Source organism: Rousettus aegyptiacus, unplaced genomic scaffold (genome assembly GCF_014176215.1).
Source record: "Rousettus aegyptiacus isolate mRouAeg1 unplaced genomic scaffold, mRouAeg1.p scaffold_m13_p_14, whole genome shotgun sequence".
Lineage (NCBI taxonomy): Eukaryota > Metazoa > Chordata > Mammalia > Chiroptera > Pteropodidae > Rousettus > Rousettus aegyptiacus.
In genome coordinates, this window is record NW_023416289.1 from 17,754,479 (window position 1) to 17,781,536 (window position 27,058).

The window sequence follows — 27,058 nt, forward strand, 5'->3', positions numbered from 1 at the left end:
CTATCTCGAGCATTCCAGCTTTTTTTTGAGATGAGTTTGTCATTTGTGATGACACCCAGCCTTCAGTAACACATAACCTTTTCTTTGGTTCTCACTGATGAAAGAAGGTACCCCAAGGAAAGGTTCAGAACAATCATTCAAAGTGCAAATGAATGTCTGAAAATTAAGCCCAACCCAAGATGCAATCTATTTCTTTGTCCATTTGGGACTGCCTGGTCTGGCAGCAGTTATGCTGTGATTGAGGTGTGACTGCTGTTCCTTTTTCCAAGACAGAATTAGCCAATTCCAGAAACCCTTGTAAGCAGACAGAGTCTGAGAAAAGGGCAGTTACTTAGTGACTGCTTGGGGAAAAAATACCTCCTGGTTCTCTTCAATTCTCCCTCTCTGAAATAATTCACCAAGTTTCTTGCCCATGACAGTTAGAATGTGAAACAGACAGATCTCTATCAGACCTCTAGTCAATATTCTTTTCAACATTTCACAATGGCATGTTAGATGGAGCGCACACACAAGAAGTCATAAACAGTATAAGCATATCGTGTCTATTTTCTCATTCTGCTCATTCTGTCTCGTTGAGTCAGACGGTACAAGCTCCACAGACCGAGTGTCTGGGACAGGGCTTGTTAACAGCATCTTTTTTCCTTCTGTTTCGGTTCTGTCCCCAGATGGTAAAACCCTTCCTCAGAGCTCAGTTCTAGTGCACAGCGAATGGACTAAATTGGGCTGTCCTACAAAGGGAGTTAAACAAAACAAAACAAAAACAAACAAACAAGGATTAATTCATCTCATTTTCCACTAATTTTGTTAAAAGATGATCGCAGTGGCTGTTAGTCTCTGTGATAATAAAAGAAATGGGGACTTCCTAATTCATGATCCCTTTTTCTTGCACTGGCTCTATCCCAAGGTGACCATTTCTCAAGATATGGGTGGAGTCCATCCGAGGACTTGAAGGGACCACAGACAGGGCGTCTCTTGGTGGAGGCGGAGGAGCTGCACGTATGGTGCCTGAGGGGAGATCTGGAGACCGACCAGGACACGTTGAGAAGACTTAGCAATGCCTCCCTTTATTTTCCAAGCAAGTTCTGTTCTTCTTTCCACAGTGTCTTACTGCACACCCCTCGTGGCCGCCCCTCTGATCTCCCGCACCTTCTCAAACGAGGAGAAGCCTGGGAATATCAAGAATGAGCTCGACCCACAGGACCACGACACACGGCCTCTAAACCCCTATCGTCTCGAATGGAAGGCAGCTGTCTCGCGAACACCCGATTCTGTCCGCAAGAGGCTCTTGTTCTAAGGAGGATAGGTAAGCTGCCCACGCGCACCCCTTTGCCACGTGCGCCCTTTTCCTCCCACGTGAAACCTCTGTGGGTCACTGAGACGCTTTTCAAGATAACGCCAGCCCCAGAGCTCAGGTGAGCCTCGAGAGAGAAAGCTCGCGGGGACCTTCCCTGCATCCTTTTAGATTCTGCCAGCCCTCTGATCCGGGAGCTTGGCCCTCCGCGGGCTGCGCGCACCGCACGGAAGGGCGCATCTCCACCCGCTGCCTCCTCTGGCGGCGGAGACGAGCGGGGCGTGCTTCCGCGCGAGGAGCGAAAAGTTGTGCGCCCACTTGGTAGGGGGAAGAGCCAAGGAGCCGGCACGCGCGAACGAAGGGGGAAGGCAGGGAGGGGGCGGGGAGGGGGACTGCTTACACGAATTTCCAAGTGGTAGACCTGCCTCTGCGCTCTGCCCAATGAGATCCGTCAGGGGAGGCACCCGGCTCACTTTTCCACATCACTTCACAGTTACATTTGGCAGGCAGGCGGGCTCGCACGCCGGAGCGCTCAGCCCAGAATTAGTGGATTTATTTGGAATCTCCCTGCCTCCTCGGAGCTCGTCCGCTTTCGCCGGTTTGCGCACAGACGGTAGCGTCCACCCGGCTGCAGCACTTGGGGCTGCGGACACCCAAAGCCCGCCGCTCCCGCCCCGCGTCCGCGCGCCAAGTCCCGCAGTTCCGATAGGCATGAACGGAAGCCGGAGGCGCCTGCCCAGCGCGTGGGGACCGTTCGATGCTCGCCGCCCTCGGGAGCCGACCCCGAGCCCCTCCAGCCATTTGTGAACCAGGAGACTTGAAATTCGCCAGCGCGGAGCCCCAGCAGAGTAAGTGGCCCCCCTGTCCCCTGCTTTTCCTCCATGCCCCGAAGACCCAGAAGGGATGGTTTCTTTTAGAAATCTCCATGCTCCTTCGGACTCCTTGCGCTCCTCCTGCCGCTCAGATGGTGGATGCGGGTTCCCAGCCCAGGCGCCGGGATGAGCTGCGTTTTCTTTCCTGAAGTGCACAACCGTTGGGGACACCTCAGGGTTTTGCCTGACGATTTTTGCAAACTGTCGTGACAGTCGATCCTGGAGAGTAGCGAGCAGGCGGCGCCTCTGTCGGTCTCCCTCCTTGCAGTCGCCTGGCGATTCCGCCGCCTCCAGACCCAGGAAGGCGCGGCTGCAGCCGTGCGCCTTCGCTGTGGGGGCCGCGCGGTGACTGGGAAGCGCCTGCCTGCCGGGGGTTGTGAGGCCGGCGCGAGCCGGTGAGGACCGGAGGCGAAGGAGCTGGGGTGCCCTTTAGCTGGTTTGCTGCATCTGCCCACCCCTGAGAGGGAGATGACCCCCCTCGGTAGGGTTGCGGATCAAAGACAGCAGCCAGAGCCCCAGCGCCAGGCTTTCCCACAAGTGGCTGCTCCAGCCTGGGAGGCGCGGTGCTGGTTGCAAACTTGCGAGATCCCGCGCCGCCCCGAGGCTCTGCAGTCTCCAAGACGCTGGCCCGCACCCAGGCAGGACCCCCAGGCCCTGTCCTTTCTGAGCAGGCGAGACTGCGCTCAGAGAAGCCCCCAGAGCCGGGGACTCCTCCATCCCCTCTCTCCCAGCGCCTGCAGAGCCCGGAGCTGTGCTTTCTGTATTCGCACCGCTCCGACCCTCCAAACCTTGGGGTGGGGGCCGCGCCCCTCGTAGGACCAGGGGAAGAGGGAGCTGTCGCCTGGGTTCTGCCAGCGAGTAACAGGTTTATGCGGGACCTGCTCCCGTTCTCCCAGGCTGCAGCCAAGGCTGGGAGACCGTGGAAGCCTGCCGCCGCCGCCAACGGTGATGCCAACAGGTATCCACATTTTCCTCCGCTTTTCCTCTCCTCCAAAACAAAGCCTCCCCGAGACCCAATCTGGCCGAAATCTCAAAGTTTTGTTGTCGTTGAGCCTTCCCCGCAGGCACAGAGCCGGCGGCGGGTCAGGGACCAGCCCTTTGCCTCCGCGAACCGAGATGGCAGCTGTTTGCTTGGGTTGCTAAATGTAAGAAATCAAACAACATTAATTGTTTATTGTTGCAAACGCACGACATTAGTCTGTAATGGAAAATCAGGCTGGCAGCTGCTCACTTCAGCTCCAGTTAAAGGCTAGAGCTTATAACCGAGCGAGCGCGAGGGAGAGGAGGTCCTTTCAACTTTACCATCCTTTCCTGAAGATTCCACAAGAGTTTCCTCTTTAAGAGGCACGAGCCGTCAGTCCCTTAGCGCGCCCGAGCTGCTAATCAGGTCTGCCGGCTGCTTTCTTTCACCAGGCTTCTCAGTGTTAGTGGGCTGCCAATGGGAAGGCGGGGACCCCGGAGAAGGTAGGCAAGAGCACTGCCCTGTCGCATCGGGTACCGCCGCCTAGCCCGGGGGAGGGTCTGGGGTTGGTTGGGGCTGTTCTGAAGCGCCTGTCCTCTTTACAGCGCTCCTGACAGCCATCTCTATGGTTAACAGCCGTCCCTGGGCTGTCACCTCCGGCTTCATTATAAGAGCTTTTCAACTGGAAAACTATACGTGGGAAGGAGATATTTATGTAAGATTTGAGAGTGGGATTTTCCATCCATTCAGCCTCGCTACTGTACCTCACTGCATGCAAAATGAGCCCTATCGTTCATGCGAAGCACAATCGAAATCCCTGCCTGGCTACTGCTGCGTCCACTTTAGCAGGGGGTTTATCTGGAGTGAGTGTGTGTGGTGTGGTGTGGTGGTGTGTGTGTGTGTGCGTGTGTGTGTGTGTGTGTGTGAGAGAGAGAGAGAGAGAGAATGAGAGAGAGAGAGAGAGAGAGATTGCTTTACCGAGAGGCCTGATGCCTTTGAAGGATGTTCTCTGAGGGTTACGTTATTTTTGGGTTTTTTTTTTTTACCCCCTCAGAGGGAGTTTTTCATAATCATCATGTCCAGACATGTTTTTCTACTTCGCTGAGCTCTGTGGCTGAAATTGTAAGGCGATCCCGCTTATTAAATAATAATACTAATAGTAATATTCTGTAATTCTGCCTTAGCAGATTTGAAGCTCTCTATCACATAGTCATTCTATGCTGGAGCAGTTGCAGGATTTTAAACCACCTTTGGGGTGTGTGTGTGTGTGTGTGTGTGTGTGTGTGTGTGTGTGTGTGTCTGTGTGTGTGTGTATTATATATATCCCCGCCCTGGACTTTGAAGAGGGCTTGAAGTTGAGAAAATTTGTTCCGAAAATAGAGAGAAGAGCCTTTCCAGCACCTCTGGGTGTCACTTCATTCAGGGCTGTTCAGTGGCAGTTCGTCTTTTTTATTCTGTCTCCCACGCCACCCAAATGAGTGCCAGGGTATCCTGTGACCACCGCAAATAGGCCAGATGTTTTAGAGGCATGGGTTAATGTTTTCTAAAATTTATGTGTAATGCTGTCATTCAAACTTTTTAACCTGTCTCCCTTGCGACCTGGACCTTGTATTTCCAATTATTATTACTATTAAAAAATCAATTCTTCTGTTCTGCACTCTATAGTCTTCTAAAACTCTCAGGACTCCAGATTGGTAAATCTCTCTACCCAAGACTTTTAACTTTTTTTCCCTCCTTTGGCTGCATGTTTGGTGTTTGGGATACATTCGGTGAGCTCTTGAAGGTGTTATGATTTTAGCAGCAGAACAATTTTATAGCAACCTCACTAGAACAGAAGCTCCATTTGCCTGCTATACGCATATCAACTCTAAAGGGAAGGAAGTCTTTAACCAGAAAATAACTTTATTTGGGTCTTTTGTAGAACTCTGGTCAAGGCAATAGTCATCCAAAGCAACCCCTTAATTTAGCACTGAACACACTTTAAGTAGCCAATGGTGATACGCTCAATGTAAAAACCAAACAAACAAACAAACAACCCATAAATCATGCTCTGCAGGATAGAACAGACCACTTGAGAAGGCATTTGTAAAGGCTTGTATGTGAATATACTCACAGTGCAACATTTCCTTGTAAACTATGCACAGATTTAAGGTCCGATACTCCTGGTTGGCGGGGAGCATCGGATTGTTGGAGCAAAGAAAGCAAGGAACTCCGAAGAATAAGGGTGTAATGACTCTCTTCAAGAATTGTACCTCAGGGCTTTGCTTTCCAGGTTCCTTTCACTGTTTATTGATGAGAAAAAAGGAATAAGCACATATAAAAAAGTTAGACTCTACACTTCATCAACTGTTAGGAAACCTTATTACTATAAGTAAATTGATGCTTCCAAGAAAACAATAATAATCTTCATTTTCTACTCAAGGTGGCACACCTTACAGCTTTATTATTAACATCCAATTTGAGCAGATTTTCCATGCAAAACCAGAAGCTTTTCATGGATAAAACGACTTTCAGTGTATATCCAACCACACTTTTCAGGCTCATCGGCAAAGTTTTGTGTTTGACAAATCAAAGACCAACCATAATCACAGTAAATTTTTAATTATTGATGAAATATAAGGTCCAAAAACTTTCTTGTTAAAATACTGTGCTCAGTGGTGCTGCTGGTACTGGTTTCAGTCATTTTATATTTCTTACAGTGTTTTTCAGAGCAACAAAAAACTTCTGTTTTCTCTTTGTCTTCAGCACTATTGGCATTTGCAGTTGAAACGGACTAACTTTGCCTTTTAGTTTAGGAAAAGGCTCCTAACTTTGGGGCGTTATACACCTTCTGTGGAGTATAGAATAAAGCCAAGGCTGATTCTTGGGCACTGCATTATGTGCACTGTATTATGCGCGCGCGCGCGCGCACACACACACACACACACACACACACACACACACACACACACAACTTCTAGAACACCTGAAAATGGGCCCAGATGACTAACTTGTTGGTTCAAGTATGAAATTTTTATCATGTTCCTTTTGTCATTTCATCTGCATTAGATTTGATTTGCCCTCCTGTTAGTAGTGCAGTAACATTTTTTCCAGAATCTCATAAATGTATATTTGTGAAGTAGAATAATACTATTTTGATGGACCAAGGCCATCATCTGATTTAGTGGGACTTAATTAACCCAAGAGCTATTAGTCCTCTCTCATTTCATTCCCAAGATATTCGTGATGAGTGATAGATTTATGCTGAACTCTTGGTTCCTGCCTTTGGAACCCACTTCAGATGTAACCATGAGGAGAAAATTAGTTGAACCTGGCAACTTCAAAAGGTCAGAAAAGAAATAAGTTCACAGGATGCCATTTAGCTGCTTCTCCCATATGTTACTGCTAACTAAATCTCCACTGCCACTTCACGGCAAAGCTCCAGGGCCAGTACTGTTTCCTCTTTCTATCATGTCCCAAGCTTTTATTTCCTGGGTTTAAATGCCCTGTGCTATTCCCTATTGTAAATATCCACCTTTTTGCTTCTAGGAGTCTTTTATTTTATGTTCTATTAGTAGGGAGAAATATATACATATGAGTTCCGGTATCTCTTTAGAAAGCATCATAAAAGAAAAACATTCGTGTTTAGAACCTTCAAACAATTTTCTTCCCTACCCCTCACTGCCAAAGACAATTGCAGTATTAGAAGGATGGTTGGTTGAGGGCTAAGCATGGAGTTACTGTTCAGTAAACAATTACTTAATGCATTAGTAATTAGCAAAAGCTGTGCCCTCCCTGCCTTTACTAAGCAGTTCTTAGTAAAGGGGAGGGTGGGATACAGTCATATCCAAAGTCCAATACGGATAATCTACCTCAATTTTCACTACAGAAATTTCATAAATTGTCCGAAGTTTTTTTAGGCAAAGATTTAAAAAAAAAAAATCTATTGCATTCATGTTCCACCAAGCATATTTTTTTCTCCCTTGAAATCATTTTTAAATAATATGGGAATATAAAAAAAAAAAAAGACATAATAATTCAGCTTTGTAAAATCGAGGTCTCCAAAACTAGACTTGCATGCATAAAGAATGCTATTACACTATATGTGATGCTAAGTTATGTTTTATTGGGAACAACACTCTAACTATAGAAGTGTCACGTGTGTAACTCGGTGTCTGTCCCTTTCCCTTGCTGGAAACGTATAAAAAATCACTAAGGACTAACATCTCTCTCTCCTTTGCTTCCTCCCTCTCTTCCTTCTTTAATATATTTTGTATTTAAATGAAACAATTCACATTAACCTTATATGAATTACAAGTCCAAGTGTCTTAGAAGACAATCGATAGCCCTCTGTATTGATTTTAATCAGCAGGATACCTGGCCCTAACGTATACACACAGGGAAAAAAAATTCATGATAGGGGCTTTTGTGGATTTATCTACTGATATTTTAAGCAAATTGAATGTCTTGCAGAGGAATATTAATGGAACCTTCTTAATCCTTTCCATGTATCATTAAGTGAAAATATTATCATAGTATATTCATGTTCTATTAGCAGTAAGAATATTTTCCATGCATTGATTCTTTCTAGATAGATGAATGCATAAACTATGATTATTCGATTCCTGATGTGACACAAATAACATACAATATGTAGATGGGGAGTGATATAAATATAAGGGGATGCTTTTCTCTTTTGTATATGCAACCCCATCTCCAAAATTTGATATAAAAATTACATAGGCACATTCCATTCTCTATTAGTGTGTTGCTGTTTTAGCTTGACAAGTACAATTTAACTTTTTTTGTATCCAAGTAGGGGATTCAAAATGGGGATATTCAAATATAAGAAAAAAATTATCTATTTTTCTCGTAGTAAAACATACTTATCTTCGAGTTTCACTAGCATATGGTAGCTGAAGATAGTATACTTATTTTAGAATTTGTATAAGTAATTTAGCTTTCATGAACTATACTGTCTCTGTGATATCTCGATATTATTTTCATCAGATGAATGCTTGCTGTCTGTCTGACCGTCTGCCCCTCCATCATCTGTATCTGTAGTTCATGGTAACAGTGTCAGTGGGTGGATTTTCAGCTCTGAGGTCTTTGAGACATGAAGGAAGGACAGGGAGGGGCACTTGTAAGGATGGTTACTACACAGTATCATCTAATTGGCAGAATCTTGACTTATTATGCTGGAATACTTGGCTGCATTTCACTTTCAATATTACAGACTCTGTAGTCCTGGTGATGTGATATACCTGATTTTAACCATTTCCACATTTCTTAAGCAAGAAGGAAGGGCTTCTGGTTTCTATCATCAGTAGTTCTGCAATTCCTTGAAATAAATAGAAAAAAAATGTTGAATATTTTTGGAAGCATAGACTACCTGAACCCAATCTCTAGCTAGCATTATCTTCTCTGAACTCCCTTCTGTGAAGTGTTTAGAGATCACTTTGGCCTCATCTTTGAATTGATAGGGACTCCCTACTTGGACCAATCTTCACAAAAACGTAGATGATTATGAAATGCAGTGACATTTTTCTTATGGAAGAAAAGTGCTAGGTCATGTTTTTCAACGAGTGGTTACAATTTGATTGAAAGTAAATAGCCCTGGTGTGGATGCGTATGGCATGCACTTTGTCCTCTCGGGAGAAACGATGGCTAATGCCATGTCTTCTGTCGAAAAGAGAGACACGGTTGATAGAGAGAGGGTGGACATACTACTGTTTAAGGCCTAATAAAACTGGAGTCATTAATTGTATATTAGCTGTGGGTAGGGAAAGCTATTTATGAAATGCTATTTCATTTATATCCATTTCTTAAAAACAAAACAATTGTTGGAAAACATTTATTTATTACCTGTCTACACAGACCACTGGAATTTTTTCTAGTGATGTACACAAGGAATTGAAATAAAATAACTTTATAAAATAAGTTAAAATTCTTTGTTAAGCATGTGAAAATTCAATAAATAGTAATATCGCTATATTGACAAAGAGTTTTACATACCTTATCTTATTTAATTTTTCCCCCACAATCCTTCAAGTTAGGTAGTATTAAGCAGAGTATCAGTTTCCTCATATGCCACAACTGAGATAAATTTGCCCAGGTCACGTGTGTCATGAATAAAAGAACTATGGTTCTGACTACTCCAGTCCAACTTCAAAGTCCAGGTTCTTACCCATTGTGCCTCAGAGCTCCCCACAGTTCAGCTGTATCACAAAATTGGTAAGAGTAAAACTGATTCCTATTGGTTGCTGTGATTTAATGGGTGTTGGCTTGTGACCTGGGGAGTTCCCCAGTTAAAGTTCAAAACTGGCTCCGATACATGGAAGACAAGAAGAGAGTGGAGAAAGGGGCCGACCACTTCACATTGGTGGGTGGCGGTTTCAATAGGCAAGAGAACTTGCATAGGATGATTGTCTTGGCCACAGACAAGCAGATCTCATCACTTGCCCGGGAGAATCTTAAAAGTTTACAAAGAGGCCTCGACAGGGTTCATTCCTATAGTCAGTCCAGATGATCTCGGCAACACAATGCTCTCTCTAGGTTGCATTCTTGCGATAGCTTCTGGGGTGGGGAACAGTGGACAGAATGTACATCCCAAAGACAGGGTGAGGGTAAAGAGCCTCCTCCAATGACCCAGGTTCAGCTCGAGGGCCACCTGGTCATCCTGTGTTCTCCATGACCTCCTCCAACAAAAGGCCAGCACGGATTGTTTTCATTCATTGTGTCTTTGCTATTAAATATCGATCAGCAGATTTAAAGACAGCAAAAGATGTGGCTTTTAAATGGGGAAGGAGGGCATTGAGATTAGACTTGAGCAATGGCGTCCTGGCCCTACTGTCTTTAATCCCAAGAGGAGTGTGGTACTTAGTCTCATCTCTTTTTTTTTTTTTTTTTTGGTCTGATCTTATTTATTTGTTACTCTTACAAAACTTCATTTTTGACTGGGATCAGACTTAGAGGTAGAAGCTTTCAGAAAGGAGTGTCTCCATCTCTTGGACAACTGTCCCTTGCATTTTTCTTCGGCCTCCTTCATTCCCTTTGCTAAAAGTTTAGCATATTCTGCTGCCTCTTCCTTATTTTTCTTAGTACACATTTTCTTCAGAGCAATATGTTGACGCTTATGTTGCAGGACGCGTAGATTAACAAGACACTGACTCTTGGGTGCTTAACTTTGGTCCTAGGTTTCCTCCTTTCTCTGTTTAGGGGCTTTCTCACAACAGATTGATGGACATCATCTTCTTTAGAGAGATTGGAAAGTTTGCGGCTTCTGCTAGCATTTTTGGCCCCCAGGTGATGAGGCATCATAGTATCAGTGAGACCAGGAATATCTTTCTCCCCTTTTTTTTCCACAAGACCAAGTTGAGAACACTTAGACCAGCATCGAAAACGCGACTCCAGGTTTGCATGCTCTTTCTCCAGTCCCCCTCAGTTAATAAAGTGCCCCTTACTCAGCAGCAGGCAGACATGGCCCTGGGTCAAGACACCCTGCTTCATGGGGAACCCTTGTTTGTTGTTCCCACCACTGATTCAAACCACGTAATCCGCCCCCCGCCTTTCTTCGCCAGAGTGTCAGCAGCAACTTCTGTGACCATAAGCTTCTCGTAAAAGGTATAAAGTTTTCATTCATCATCCACCTCACTGAGCTTCTGGCAGCCAGGGGCTGGGAAAGAGACTTTTGACTTCATCCTGAAGCAGCCAACCACCTATGAGGTGCCAACAAAGAGATATAGTCATCTTTTTGAGACAATCTCAACAAAGTTGAGTGAGTCCAACAGAATGGATTCCTCTTTAATAGCTAACTGACCTTTTGATTTCAAGAAAGTTTTTTCTAAATAAAGGTCCGGGTCAATAATGGTTTAGAGGGGTCTAATTTTCACCTTCTTGATGTTGCCACAGACCTAGTCACCCCATTCTGAAATGTCTACGACTGATAGAAAAGGTTCTATGTGAAGAACAAAGTTCTAACTCCATCTTGGGGAAAGAGGAAAAGGTGTTTATGTATTCAATTATTTATTTAACAATGATTATAGAACTTCAAACTAAAGCTTTTGGTAGAAAAAGAATAGTGTGTAAATAACAGAACATAATGGACTTGGCAGGTATTAGTCAGGCAAATGATAGGCTTTTTGATAGATAGACAGCTGGATAAGTATATGGTCTGATGCCAAAGAGATGACCAGAAAGCTTGCATCTGAGGGGAGAGAGAAACAAATACATGTGTTTGTGTGTACATAAAAATGTTTAAAATCCTATTCTGCCAAGGGAATCTGGTTGGGGAATTCCGAAGGCTTTAGGAAACGTGATTCACCTGTATTATTTCTATTTGAGCACATGTGTGTATCATCCCCTCTTTAAGATCCAAAAACCATCCCAACCTGTTCTCTAGCGCCCAGTGCTCGGTGTGAATTGCACTGGGCCACACACTGAATCACATACCCTGTGTTCCTGAAATACCACTTTGAATTCAATGTGCATTTACCTGTTTTGAAGCAGCCCGCTAATGGCTCTAAATTCAAGGTCGGAAACATTTTTAATAGAAACCCTTTGGTCTTGTGTGTCATTTTTGCTTCCATGAAATATCGTAGCTACTAAGCCTAGTGGATAATAAAAGCATAATTTCCTGTCAACCACAATAATCTGCTGGATTGAATCCTAAAGTGTCTGTAAAAGCCCATTTTTATTTTAGATGTTACCTATTGGTGTGTGGCTCATCATTTGGAACTTCAATCTACATTGTTTACAAAATCAATGAGGCAGTATGTTTTTGCATAATGACTTAACATATTTGACAATTGATAGAGTTCACCTTTAAAAAAATGGGGCCAGCAGAGTAAGATTCAGGTTCTAATTAAAACCATCTCTAAACTGTGAGTGTGAATGAAAAGTGGATTGCGGGTGTCTTAACCAAGAGAAGATATCTTCTTATGGGAGAATTCTAAAGAATTTTGTATTTGTAAAAATTCCAGAGAGTCTGTAACATCTCTTCATCTCACTCTCTGGGTGTAAATCAATGCAGGAACATTATAATAAAGTGGATTGCTTGGCCAGATACACATACTGTGGTTGGAAAATTTAAAAATAAATTGATTTTTCTTTCCCCTAGCTCAACCTTGCTCAGATCCTTCCTTGCACAGAGTTAAGCAGTGTGTGAGCATAGTCACTATTCATAACGCTTATTAATTCTGATAACAGTGCCATGACATTCGGTTGCATCTCAAGAATCTCTAGACAGCTGTTTTCCGATCATCAAAGAGGACATTAGCTCTGTCTGTGGCAGAGGGGCAAGCATATAAATGGTATGTCTCTGATTGTCACAGTAGAATCCCATTTCTCTCTGAGTGACAGGCTTCACGGGAGTGAAGGTCAAGTCTCACCACCCCTGATAGCATGCATATATATGTGTGGGAACGCACCAGTCAGCAGGGTGGTTTTCCCAACATCACTCCCAATGTCCATATGGAGTAGGGGAAGAGTATTATGACCTCAGACAAAATCCCTTGTATTCATACCCTCTGATGCAGGGTTTCCCAAAGTCTGATGTATATATGTCCTGTACACAGAGTGATGGTAAGTAGTTTATGGGCAAGGCACTAAATGACACTGAGCAGAAAGTGACTGTCTCACATTACCACCATTGAATCCTTGAAGTTGTCTCAAGGAGGTGGTCTGAGCTGGGAGCTGGTCTTATTCTCTGGAACTCCTGGCTTCTCAAACTGTGGCCCTCAATTCAGTAGCATCTATATCGCAGGAAAGATAATTAGAAATGCAGGATCACGGGCCCTCTCCAGATTTACTGGATCAGAATCTGCATTTTGGAAAGATTTACAGGTGACTTGTATAGACATATATTACAGTTTGAGGACTTCACTCCACCACAGCGGTGTCCTGGAAGTAAATCTTACCAGGCTTATCAGAGCTGTGTGTTAAATTTTCAGGAACTCCCCTAGAGTGGGTTAATGGTCGTGTTAAGCTTAAAATTGGTCATGGTGGAAATATTTATATCATGGAAATCAGAAATCAAGCATTTTGTTTCCCTTTTTCATGGCTACTTGTTAAATATTTAACAGTGCAACCTTGCCTCTAACTGTTGCTGGTCTTCCTTTTTAACAAAAAGAGAGATGACCTCAGGCTTTGACAGTGTCTAGTTAAGTGAAAATAAAACACCGTTTAACATAACCAATCTCTCTGTGCTTCAGTTCGCTTACCTCTAAAATGGGAATTCTAATAAAGTAACAACAATACTTACATCACAGGGTTATTTTGAAGAGCAGATATGAATACATACACGTAATGTTTATATATATGTATCTGTGTATCATCTTCCTTAATGACTTACCATGTCCATATGTGTAGTGTGTGTGTGTATAGGAGTGTGTATAGTTCTTCTTGATGATTTAATAATGCCCAAACATTTTCTAAGTATTCACTTTAATCTTTCTGTGGTTAAATAATACTGGCTTTCCATTTTTAAATAAATAGGTTTAGAACTGAAGCTGCTTCTGTAAAATATAGAGTTATAGTGCAAATGATTCAAGAATGTGCCAGAATCTGAGGAGGGACATCTGAGTGTTTCAGGTGCTGGAAGCTTTGCGGGGAGGAAGTGATGGGAATGGCCAGTACAGAAGAGGGTTTCCACGGAGTTAGGCCAATTTCTCCCTGGAGTTCTGCCAGAGCTCTGCCACTAACTGTGGGACATTGGCTAAGTCACTCATCACTCCCTCTTTCTCTGAAAAAATGAGGATTTAGATTGGAAGAGCACTCATCTCTCTCCCATGCCCTCTCCATGGGAGGGCATGTATTTTTATCCCCTAAAGCTTTGGGGAAATCAAGCATGCTCTTCTTTTCACAAAGAGCTGGCAGAGAAGAAGGCATCCTATTTGGCATGTAGTGACTGTGACTACAACCCTTCTCAACATTTAGACGACACTTCCTCTAGGAAGCATTTTTTAAGCTGCCAAGATGAGTGCCATACCCATCACTGTATTCCCCTACCTCTTCTCAGACTATGTTTCACTAAATATTGTAAGTATATATTTCCTAATCTTTACCCTTTAGACTCTTCACTACCTGAAGATAAGAGCTCTGGCCTGTTTGTCTTTCTGTTCCCAGTGCCAGATATACAGTATATGCTCATCAAATATTTATGTAATGAGAGTAGGGGCTGTTGGAAGAAAGAGTTAGATTACCTAGATTCAGATAATTGTTTGCTTATTATTAGGGCAAGTCATTTAGTTATTCTGTGCCCCAGTTTTGAACAGAATAGAGTAAGGCATAGTGACCTTTATCTAAATGTGAGATATTGTGTCAATGGATACTGTTTTGAGTTCTGCATATATTTCTCTATTAATCCATTCATTTTAACTACTGAAACTATGTCATCATATAAAATTATTTCAGGATCTGTTATTACTTTTTACCTGATTTTGACAAGTTCAGGCAGGGCACCAATCATGTCACATGTTACCCTGAGTGCCACTTGATAGTTTCCTTTAAAGAAGCGACTATTATGAGTTTAAATTGAGATCGAATGTCCCTATCCCAGAATCATTAACAACACAGCAGATGCCAGAGTATACTTGCAGAGTATTTAGCACAATTTAAAAATAAGCGTACATTCCAGCCTTTCTGAAATGCTTTAGCAAGATTATCTCTTAATATTCAAAATAAACCTGCCTAGGTATAGTTATTATTATAGTTGCTGTTGTTGACTGGCTCCCAGTCGTACAATTGGTATTGTAGTTCTTTAACTAGAATTCAAACCCCAGGCAGGCTGACGCTAGAGGAAACTTTCACCAGGCCATTGGAGAATGGCATACATGGGTGTTGGAGCGTTCAGATACAACCTATCATGGAGCAGGGTATATCTATGCAGAGTAAACCTTTTTTCCCTGAGCAGTGTTTGGGCTGAGGCTCCATGGCTAGAATGAGCCTCACCTTTGGTATGATACGGTCCATCCCTTTTCTCAGCAGTGTTACCCTCCCACATACCACCTCAGGGAAGACGTTTGACTGTCTTTGCGTCACTCTCGTACCTTGCCTACTCCTACTGCAGAAGTGACAAGGCTTAACTTTTCACTTGTTTGTTGAACTTTTTTACCAAAGCCTCTTGAGGTCAGAGGCCATGTCAACACCCCCCTCATAGTTTAGTGAGTGCTTCCCATGTTTTGGTTGCTTTGAGTGTGTCTTGCTTCCAAATCGCCTCACTGCCCGGAAAGTGGGAATTCTCATCATTGTCATTTCGCAGAAGGTAAAACTGGAGCTCAGAGAACTTCAGTAGCTAGTCCATCATGACAGGGAGAGCAGGTGAGCTGGGAGTCAAACCCAGGTTTTTCTGCTGCCGCAATGGACACTCTGCAGCATACCGTGACACTTCGTCAGCACTGTCCCCCACCCCATGTCTAAAACAGTGCATGGCGCATGATAGACGTATCATAAATGCTAAGTAAACAAGTGGACTGGCAATTCAGAAGGATATTAATATTTTGGGATTTCTTATTGAGACCTTTTGAATTTTCTTTTAAATTTGAAGCCTGCACCTAGAGGTGAAAGGGTCTTCGTCCCATTATGAGTTCCCTGAGACAAACTGTTCCCAGCGGTGTCCTGAGGAATTATTTTCCCATTTAATTTAATTCAGCAAGGCTTCTCTCTGGGATCTGCAGTGAACATTATTTCTTTAGAAATAAAATTTTTTTTTGAGAAGGAAAAAACACAGCTTGCCAAGCTGAAGGTAAGCAAAAAAATGTATTTGACACCTCAGGTAATGGAGATTTTTTTCTTCTTCTTCTTCTTTTTTTTTTTTTGCCCATCCATTTCTGAATCTCTTAATTGAAAATTGTATTTTTACCATTTTTCATTCCCAAAGGAGCTTTTCATAATTTAAATCTCCTGTTCAACTGTATGTTTAGGGTGAGAAGCCTGACACGGTCCTGATTACAGCCCACAGGCTGGGCATCACGGAATTTCTGTCTGGGAGTATTCTCATTTTATTCACTCATTATTAACATCCTGATGGAGAATTGCATTCTGCACTCTGGACTGGATAATCTCTTCTCAAGGGTTGTGGCAGCTAAGACTGCAAAAATTGGTGAAATGTCCCTTCCCATTCTCATTCATAAATTTAAAAAAAAAATTCACATTAAAGGCTAGCTAGTTTCTTCACATAGTTCAGCATAAAGTGAACTAGAACCCATCTTTTAACTGGTAAAGAAAGAAAGACAGAAAAAAAGAGAGAATGAGAGAAAGAAAGGAAGGAAAAAGAAAAAAAAAACAGAGATTTGCAATCTTTACAAGAATACAAGAAGGCTGCATTAGTTTACACTCCAACTTGCATTACAAACAAAAAAACTGTCAGAAAAGAGAATGGGGGATGGGGAGCAAGAAGGAAGGAAAGGGAAAGGGAAAAGAGAATTTCTATTACTGTACTAAAAGCAGTTTTTGATAAATCGCATAGATACAATATTAACACTAAAATTTAAATAAAGCTAAAAAATAAATAAAAGGACCTATTAGCCTACTTGTTACCCATTCCTCAGATCCACTTTCTTAACTCAAGAGTTTTAGCTAATGCCTATGTTTGTTCATCTGTCTAATTTTGAAAAGCAGTGTTTTGGTTTCAAAACCTGTTTCAGTGGACTTTTATCTTTTTCTTCTTCTTCTTTTTTTTTTTCCGTAGGCTATTTCAATGAAAAGAAAAGCCACTGGATCTTGGTCTTAGAAAAACTGTTTAGATGATGTCTGTTCCCTGTGCTACAAACACGTGGCAGATCTGTAAGTAAATGCTGGGCCCTGCATGATGAATTGGATGACTGCAGACCGGAGGCAAAAAAAGTAATTGTCTCATTTTCGTGGTGATTTGCTTAACTGGTGGGACCATGCCAGAACGGCTAGCGGAAATGCTCTTGGATCTCTGGACTCCATTAATAATATTATGGATTACTCTTCCCTCTTGCATTTACATGGCTCCCATGAATCAGTCTCAAGTTTTAATGAATGGATCCCGTTTGGAACTAAGCAGGCTGAGCGAAGAACAGCGAATTTTGAACCGCTCCAAAAGAGGCTGGGTTTGGAACCAAATGTTTGTCCTGGAAGAGTTTTCTGGACCTGAACCGATTCTTGTTGGGCGGGTAAGCTTTGTTTTTAAGATCCTAATTTCAGGATCTGTTCATTGTCTTTGGATCTTGACTTCAGACTTGTCACAGTTGCTGCCACACTTAGCTGTGAGGACTTTTGGCCAGATGGTTACTAAGTTTACCTATCGGTTTCATTAGGAATATGAATAATCTCTTGGGAACAGCTTTAAATGTAGACAGACTGCTCTTCTGCGGACAGCTCGTCTCCCCACACCTTCCACCCTTATCAGAGACACAATAATACCTGTGTATGCATGCACAAATGTGGTTGTCTTTCTCATCTCAGATAAGAAATCTGTATGCCAAACCTTTTCTCTAAGCTTACAGCACTTAGAAGAGGTATGCATTTTTTCTCAGTTTAAATATATACCACTCTGATTCCTAAAACGTTATTTGGTTTCTTATTTTGAAGCTGTATTTCTCCAATTTTAGGTAGATATTTCTCTCCTTTTCGATTTCCTTCCTCTTTTTCTTCTTCTTTTTTTTTAAGTTTGTCTGTTGTTTTGATCATTGACCCATGGCGAAGAAAGGAAAATTCTTAGCATGGATAATTTAACAGTGGTTCATACTTTAATTCAATGAACTTGGCAATCGGCAACTGGTACATTCATTGTCAGATGGAATCAAATGTATAGAATCAAAGTTTAACATAGTGGTGTGTGCGTGTGTGCGTGCGCGTACAGGTCTTAAACTGGATTTACATTTGTTTTATTGTTGGAAAGGCAGACAAATGTTCCTAGTGTAGATAAGTGCCGCCTGTTTTCCAAAGTCCCAATGTGGGCTAGTCTTCAGAACTGTTCGTAAGCTCCTGTTAATTTTGACACATACCATCATCATAGGTAGAGTTCCAATTATGAGCCTGGCCTGGCTGATTTTCCTGATAAATCAGATTCAGAAGTGAATCATGTCAATATTATTTATTTCACAAATGCAGTGATTTAAAAGAAAAAAATAAACAGGGACAGAATTAAACATTGTTCTTTAAGACTTGAGTTAACTCTGGTCTATTGCCGTACTACCCTGAACAGGCCCGATTCTGTCTGATTTCAGAAGCTAAGCAGGGTCGGGCCTGGTTATTACTTGGATGGGAGAACAGCTAGGAAGACCAGGTGCTGTAAGTGTAAAAAATAAAAAATAAAAAATAAGATTGTAAGCTGACAAGGTCCTTGCAATTTGTGAGGTTAACCAAGGGTTTCCTCACCTAAGAAAGGAAGGAAGGAAGGAAGGAAGGAAGAGACCAGTTAACTCTGCATTTTACTGGGAATTTTTTTTATTGCTTTCCTGCTTCTACCTTGCAAAGCAAATTGAGCCTTCCCAAGGACTTGGTTTTCTCATTTTATGTATTTCTACTTGAACAAAAGAAATCTAGTTGAGGAGTTATGAATCATTCAAAGAATATTTATTGAGCCCTTTGTATGTGTCCAACACTCTTTTAGGCATGTAGGGGGCATATCATGAGCAAAACAATGATTCTGGTCTTCACAGAAGTCACATTCTGGCTGATATTGAGTGTTTGTTACAATAGAGTTAAGTACTGTTGTAAAGGCATTTTGTGGGCATAATCTTATTTGCTTCTAATGATAGTTCCTTCTCTCTCTGTCTATGCATATGTGTATGTGTATATGTATATAAGTGTATACATTTTTTCTATGAATCTAAAATATAAAAATCTCTAAAAGATTTTTTGTATGCTTTATACAGAATCAGGTAGCAGAACTGACTTGAGACTATTTATAGTCAGTGTATCCCATTACTGTTTATATACTTCCCAGCAGAATTTGTAATGTGTTTGATTACAGGGGGCTGCCCCAGAGCTTGCTGAGGGTGTACTTCCTATACAGCTTGTATGCCTTCATATTTCTAAATGTGAAAACTTTGAAATTCCAAAACCCATCTGGCCCAGTGGGTTTTGAATATGAGCTTCTTGACTGGCATTATCTCTTTTATTCTGTAAATGCAGAAAATGAGTCTTAGTTGGATTAATAAAGCAAACCAAGATCATAGAGATAGTAAATGATCTGAGTTTCAATCGAGTTGGAGATCCCCAAGGCCATAATTTTACCCGTCATAACCAATTACATTTTAGTAACTAGCCACCACGTGTTTAAGCTTGCACTTAAGAGTGATTGAATGTAGAATGCCGAGTCTCAGGATGTTCTGAACTTCTTTACTCAGAATTAAAGCAAGTCACTTCATACCACTTTATACTTCTGGATATACATGCCTACATATGTAATTGACGAATATTTTCTCCCTGTTTTTGTTAGTTAACTCTTTACGGTAGAATATCCGGCTGACGGTATCTTGTATAATATAAATACATAAACATGCTATGCTATTTTTATCCAAAGAGAAAAAGTAATTAAATTGGGCTTTTTTTGGACTCACAGAATCTGATGACTAATTTCACTCCCATTCTTTAAATGAAGTAATAGAGATAGAGGCAAATGCATTCAGCATCTATTGTGACTTAGTAATAATCAAGAAAGATGCACTTCTTTGCGTGACATAAATGTTGCTAATGAACCTGAGGACTTTGGAATGGCCAAAATGCTCCTGAGTCTTGATGACTATTTTTATGAATTATCTCTTTCCCTGCTCCCTACCCTGGCCAATTCTCAAACGATTGCCAAATCAGAGCTAAACTTATTTTCTGAAGAACTTTTCTGCAAATATTTCCAATCATACATATTTCCCCTTAAAGAGAATGGCCCCTGAATCATTACAGTTTAGCCTTTAAGAATCCCACATTGTAGTGAAGCCAAAAATGCATTTCAGGTGACCGCTTCTGATTACGAGGCAGGCCGAGTGGGGATGATCTGTATCGGGGTGGCCACCGGTGCTTTACGATGTGTTATCTCTGTGTACACTCTTCCACATCTGACTCTAAACCACTTCATCACTGAGCTTTACCCCAAGAACTGGCTGAGAAGCATCAGTTACTTCTAGTCATACCTGCTCTTTAAAACGTCCTTCTGTGAGTCCCCATGGTGGGGGCCCTGGGCCTGGCAGATGGAGTCTGAGCCCAGGGGCAGAGCCAATTGTTGAGTGAGTGACTCCTCAGAGCTTCATAGATCCCCTCCCATCATATATTGTCTGTGTTTACTATATTAGTAGGTGGCTGGATGCAGAGAAAGAACAGCGTCTTAGAGATGCACTCTCCAGAGATCTGAACGCTGGCTTTGCCGTTTTCTGGGTGTTAACCCTGGGAAAGTTATTAAAACTCTTCAAAGGGTACCTGAATCAAATAAATAAGATTGTGTAAGAGAAAATAAAATGTATGTGTAGTTCCTACACATAAGTTATAGTCATGATTGTATTAATTATACAATTGTGTGTGTGTGTGTGTGTGTGTGTGTGTGTGTGTGTGTGTGTTTAGTTGGAGTGATGGACAAACTGGCAATTAGATTACTAGGTGAGCATAAGACTCTGGGAGCCCAGGCTCTTTCAATTAGCCTGGGTTACTTGGGGTGAAGGTGATGTCCAGGAGTGTGTTGAAGAGGTAACTGTCACTTAGTCTGGTGTGATAGGAAGGAGTGGGAAGTTAGGCGCCCTGGCTGGATGAGCTTATGCAACATCACAGGGGTAGGGTGGTACTTCTGAGGGTCCCCTGGGTCAGAAGCAGCATGAGCCAGTTAAATTAAAATGAAGCTAAAAGTCTTATGTGTAGAGAATAAGACTGTCTCATTTTGTCTAAAAAGTAACTGTCCCGTCTCCAATATTTCATATCCTTTGACTATGGTTTATCTTTTTTGTCTTCCTGATGATCATCGGCTCACATACTTTATCATGTTTACAATTTATCTTCAATTCAAATTCTATAAAGAAAGGATTTTTATCTTCTTTGTTCTTCACTATATATCCCCAGGACCTGCATATAAGAAGTGCTCAGTAAATATTTTGCATGAATAAATGAATGAATAATTCACCTAACTAACAGACAAATTTACAAAAGTAATATAAGCTCAACCAGATTTAATACAAATGGCGTTTTTCAATCAAGAGACCAATGTGTTGCTTTCATGTTCTCTCTTTTGTCTTGTTGTTTTATAGACCACCTGAGTAGTTTAAACATTGTTTCTGTATATTGATTTTAAAAATCTTTTCTTTGAGTTAGTGATAGTGGATAAGTTAACTTATTAAACAGTTAACTTATTAAACAGAGGCTACGGGATCCCCTTTGTGGAGGCTGTCCCCCTTACCAGTGGCATGGGCCGTTGCAGGGTAGTGAGACCATTATCTTCCAATCCATCTGCAAACTTACGCTCATGCTTACAGCACAAAATATACACTTGTAATTGTGTGGTGAATGATAGAATTCTATTTATGACACAAATCCCTATATAATAGGGAAAAGAGGCAATATAAACAATTGGGAAACAATTGTTGATTTTTGGCCCAAGTACCTTTAGCTCTTTTTCTGTATTTCCATGATCCTAGTTTCTTGCATTGCTTTATTTTGGGAAAAATTGATGTGTTGTCCAGGTGGTCAGAGATCTATCATAAATCTACTCTCTTACATAAGCTCCCCTGCTCGCTCTCCTCCCTTCTTCCCTCCTACCTGGGCTTCTGAGCAGTTCCTTATTTGGATATAACTCTCTCACTGGAGATGCCACATCTATTTATAATTCTCTCCCTCCAAGGCACTGACTCATTTTCTCTCTTTAAATTTGACCTTCTAACCTTCCCTCTTCCCTGTAACTTGGAAATCATTTGGGGGGTGCTTAGTATGAAGGACACGAGATGCCAAATAATTATACTGTGTTACAGTTTATGGTGTCAGTGGCTGGTAAGAAAATTATACTTGACATACCATTATTTTTGCTGGTCGTTTGCATGTTAAGAGCACTGGGCTATGCAGCCACAGCCAAATTGTATCTTCGGCCTTGAGAGAACAATTCACTGTCGGTACCGTGAAGCTTCTGCCTACTCAGACAGAGCCTTGTGCACCAATAATTTGGCAGGAATGCAAGTCAGCATCGCATGTCTCAATCTGGCCAAACAACGAGTTTTGTCTGCCTCTTGCCCGATGTCCCGACTTAAAAACAGCAGGCATCCCAAAGCTGTTGGAAACCTTTGATGCTGATATAAATAATTGGAATAATATTAGTCTTGTAAGTCAGCAGAAACTCTAAACACACACACACACACACACACACACACACACACACACACACACACGTGTGTATGCAGTCTATTAGCTGAGTCTGTGCATGAGTACATTCCAAGTCATCTTCTAAGAGGGTGTTTTTGTAGCCCCAGATTCTCACTCTCTTCATCTCATTCCTTACCAAGGGATCAGGGAAGGGTGCAGAGAATTTGCTTATTTCTGTAGATGCCCTGAAAAATAAATTCATGCAGAGTTCCTACAACAAGAGTCTTGCATTTTTCTGTCAGTTCTCCTCGGGCCATCCCATTGAGGCAGCTATTTTTCCAGCTTAAAGCAAAATGATAGTAGTCATCTGTTTATGGGTGATTATGTAACTGTGTTTTATGAGTAAATGGCAATAAAGTAATCAGTAAGAAAACAAAAGAAAATAGAAAATTGAATTCCTATCACAAATTTGAAGCCAAAGCTCATAGGGAAGAATTGGGCAGACAAATATGGTACAAGTGGGAAGGATTTCATTTCATATTCACATAGCAGAATAGTACGATTCACTAAAAATTATTAAGGTTTATAACATGGGAACATGATTGTAACTGAATAAATAAATGTCAGAAGCAAGATATAAAATGTTTATAGGATAAAATTTTAAAATGCAAGTATGCTATGAAAAGAGTACCTGGCACATATCTATGAAGATACATATGTACACATGAAAAAATATATATGTTCAAAATTTACGAAAATAATGAACTCCTATGTACTCATCATCCCGATCATCTGTATTCATCATTTTGCTGTTTTTTCAATTACTCCCTCCCCCACACGATGCCAATACTCTTGATTTTAAAAATTAATATAAGGAGAATCCTAATTATATATATAATCACCACCAACTATTTTTTGAGATAAAGATTTCCCCAACTGAAAATAACATAAGATCATAAAAAAACCCAAAAGTATGATTATATCTAATGAATAAGTGTTATTCATATAACCATACTAAAAACAAAATAAAGATTTAATTCCTGATATTGATTCATAGTAATAACTGTACCATAAATCAATAAAGAAAAACCTATAAGGAAATGTATCCTTATATCAAAACTTTTTTCCCCTAACATATGTAGTTAGATTATCCAGTCTTTTTATTTCTTTTTTTTTTTACATTTTATTTCTAGGATATGCTAGTAGTACAGTGTAAAACATAATAAAATGAGAGAAAAATAACAATGTTACATTGTTCAAATTTCTTAAAATTAATGTCGCCAATTCATAGCAAATTATTGGAGACCATCATTTAATGTAAAACTCACATTACAATCTTTATTTTTTAAAACTATACCTGTATTATACAGTTGGGAGGACAGCCTAAAACTTAATAAAGTTTTAGAAAGATTTAATCATTTTTTCAAAACTATAAAGAGAGAAAGAACAGCCACAGCCTTGGTGTACTGTTAAAAGCACTTTCAACAACTTTTATTACCATGGGACAGATCACATAGTAACCAGAAATGGAGATTTTATTTTTGGCCTTGAAATGAGAAACTATCTTTGGAATCTTTAAGTAATATTGTCAGCCTGCTCGTTGGTTGTAACCTTTCTATAAGAATAACCTAGAAAAGTTATTCATGAAATTATACGATTGGAGAAAGACAAAAGTTTCACAGCATTCACAAGGTTTCGTTCAGCCTGACTGTGCATGTGTTTTAAACAGTGGTTTCTTTAACATTTCAGGATTTTTCATCTATACATATTTTCATTATAGTTAACTTAATTTTACTCCCCCCTCCTCCGACACACACATACATGCACTCACACATACTTTGGCATAATTTGGTTGTGTGTCCTCTTGTTTCTAGCTAAGTCTTTAAAGATTTTAAAATACAATAAAGATAGTCTTGTCAACAATCACAGATCTGAATAGTCAGTTAAGATGTAGCATGTTTTCTCACCAGCAGTGGCTTCCTCAGCTCACATTTCAGGACATATAGATGTTATATCTGGGACGAGAAAGAGAGTACACCGTGTTCTTATTACTCAGTGTGAGGGTCTACAGCCCAGCAGCAGCATCAGCACCAGCAGCAGCATCACCTGGCAGCGAGTTAGAAATGCATTATTCCATTCACCACCAATATACCTTGCTTTACTGAATCAGAATCTGCATTTTTAACAGTATCTCTGGGTAACACCCATGCATATTAAAGTGTTAAAATAAAAACATGTTTTAAAGAATCAATCCATCATCAGCAAACTGCAGTATAGCTTGAATCGGGCTTTTTGTTCTCTGTATCCAGGCTGAGTGAATTTTGAATACCACTCAATTAAAGAAAAGGGTCACGGGGGTGGATATTTGGAAGAGCCCTAGGGAAAGTTTTGGGTAGATTCCTCTGCTTATTTCATTTGAATCCCATATGGTTGGTTGGTACAGGACACCCCAGCTGCAACATCAATTTGCAGATGAGACTTCTTCCTATTACCAGTGATAGTGGAGGCAACAGCCTGTGGACCCCCAAGCTCGATTAGTTAACAGGAACTGTTCCCTGCTCAGATCCACAAACTCCTTTTTTTTCTGCATGTATTTACCACAGCACAGCAGATGTGCTCTGAAATCTGCAGAGTATCAAATGTCACTGGGCTTCCGCAGGAGACAATAGCAGAATCCAAATGAGCACGATCAGAGGGCTGAAGAATATTGGGGCAACAGCATGGAATAAAACACTAGATGCATGTTTCTGTTTCTCCCTAATCCTAAAAAACCCCAGCTGTGTTGCATAGATCTTTATTGCTGTGAATAGAATATATGGCGAAGATCATGAAATTGAGGACATTGTCCAGGAACGGTAGACTGAAGGGGGATGGGGGAGGCTTGAAGTAACCAAAATAAACCGATAACATCTATTAAGTGTTTACTGTATAATAAACCATTTGTAAAGTTTGCCCATTCAATTCTCACAGCAGTCCTCTGATGAAGGTAGCATTATCCCCATTGCCAGATTGGTAGAGAGTCACTGAAGCGAAATGATATATGCATTAGCGATTACAGGTAGGACAAAGAAAGAATGGTAGGTGGAGCCAGGAGTCAAACCTGGGCATGGTGATCCCATAGCTTGTTTCTGTAACCATGGCAGCACATCATCTCCTTTGAAGTACATGTGGGAGTTGCCCAGCGAGCTGTCCTACCACCCCAACATGCAGATGAGAAAAGTAAGACGTATTGGAGTAAATCAAGGTACGGCCTCATGACTAGAATTTAGAAGTTTAGTGGGATTTGAACAGATGTTTAAAGATGTCTATCTAATTGCAAAACCACTACACCTGTTTCTTTACATGCATCTTTACATGCTTTGCTAGTCAGAGACAGGTGGCTATAAACCACTAGAGAGAACAAAAATGTCCTTGAGGCTTATGCATGTGGTGACTGTTTTGTTTTCTTTCTGTGGAGATGAAAATCCCAGAATCTGGGCCTTGGCAGGGCCAGTACCGTGTACAAAGTGATTTGTGAATTATTCTCCAAAGATAAGGGGCAAACATGGAGGCTAATTGTTGCTTTTGCTTTCTCATTTTAAAGTATATATTTAAAATGATTATGATGATAAAATAAGAGAAAAATGATGTAGAAGAAAAAAATACTTTTATTGAACACTTCTGGCACATTGCTATGTGCTTTAGACATATTTATGGATGTTATCTCCATTTTGCAGATAAGAAAATTGACACTTTGAATTGAAATAAATTCTCATTGGCTAGGCAACTAGAATGAAACGATTCTAGTTTTTTTCTGAGTTAAGCAGAATTCTGAACTACTCTGAGTGGTTGCATTAAGTTAGCTCACGAGAGGCTTTGCCCATGACTGGGCAATTTTGTGAGTTCCTCTTAAACTGAGAATCACCAGGACAGCAGAAAGAAGAGTGGGAATGTTGAATGGAATGAAAAAGCAAATCCTGCGCTCACAGGCAGGAACTAAAAGAAGATAAAAAGCTTGTACACTCCAGTTTCTTGAACTAATTGTGTTAATGCTGAATAATTTAGTAACGATTCCCTGGACACTTGGAAACTGAGGTGTGGTGGATAATATCACAGAGGCTCCAGAGGGGGATCTGTAATTTACTTAGCTCTCTGTAGTGACTTTTCCAATGCCTCTACCAGCCCCAAGTCTTTTTCCAAATGGATGTCTACATCTCTTTTTTTCCAATTGGTATCTTGGCGACCTTCCTCTGTATAGTCATGGTCATGTCCTTTGCTGCTGGAGCACTCTGACCACTGAGAACAATCCCCTCATGCCTTTAGTAGATTCTCTGAGGAAAAGTAATTTGGCAAAGGAACAAACGTGGCTATTAAAAATGACTAAACCCAGTAACTCCTCAAAGCCAGTCCGACTCTCTAGCCACTCAAAGGCTTTATTTAGAATGTGGCAGGGTTATTTATAGTGGAGTTTTCTTTGCTTTTATTTATTTATTTTTATGTGCTTCTGGGAACCTACAGGTATAAATGAATTTCTCATTGCAGTTTGCCTTTTGTCTCACTGTTGTGCGTGTGTGCGTGTGTGTATGTGTCCTATTATTCTCTCTTAGAGCAGCGTTTTGGCAGAACTCTTCCTCTGATTATGTCCCTGCTTTTGCAGGAACATTTATAATCAGCCCTGTGAGGTGTTTTCAGAAATCATTAGCCATTTGCAATGGCGGGCCCTATTGATCACAGCCA

General features: G+C 41.1%; 1 protein-coding gene across 3 annotated transcripts in view; it reads left to right on the forward strand.

Moving 5' to 3' along the window:
- The first annotated feature begins 899 nt into the window (after positions 1-899).
- The window catches only part of CDH8 (cadherin 8), a 309,903-nt gene continuing 283,744 nt past the window's right edge, over positions 900-27,058 (forward strand). Inside the window, exons 1-2 of one of the 3 annotated variants that reach the window (XM_016150682.2) lie at positions 900-2,139; positions 16,791-17,241. In XM_016150682.2, the coding sequence (XP_016006168.1) occupies positions 16,990-17,241 (252 nt within the window). In that variant the 5' untranslated portion in view covers positions 900-2,139; positions 16,791-16,989. The remainder of the gene's footprint in view (positions 2,140-16,790; positions 17,242-27,058) is intronic. The other 2 variants (XM_016150693.2, XM_036232112.1) reach the window with 2 other exon arrangements.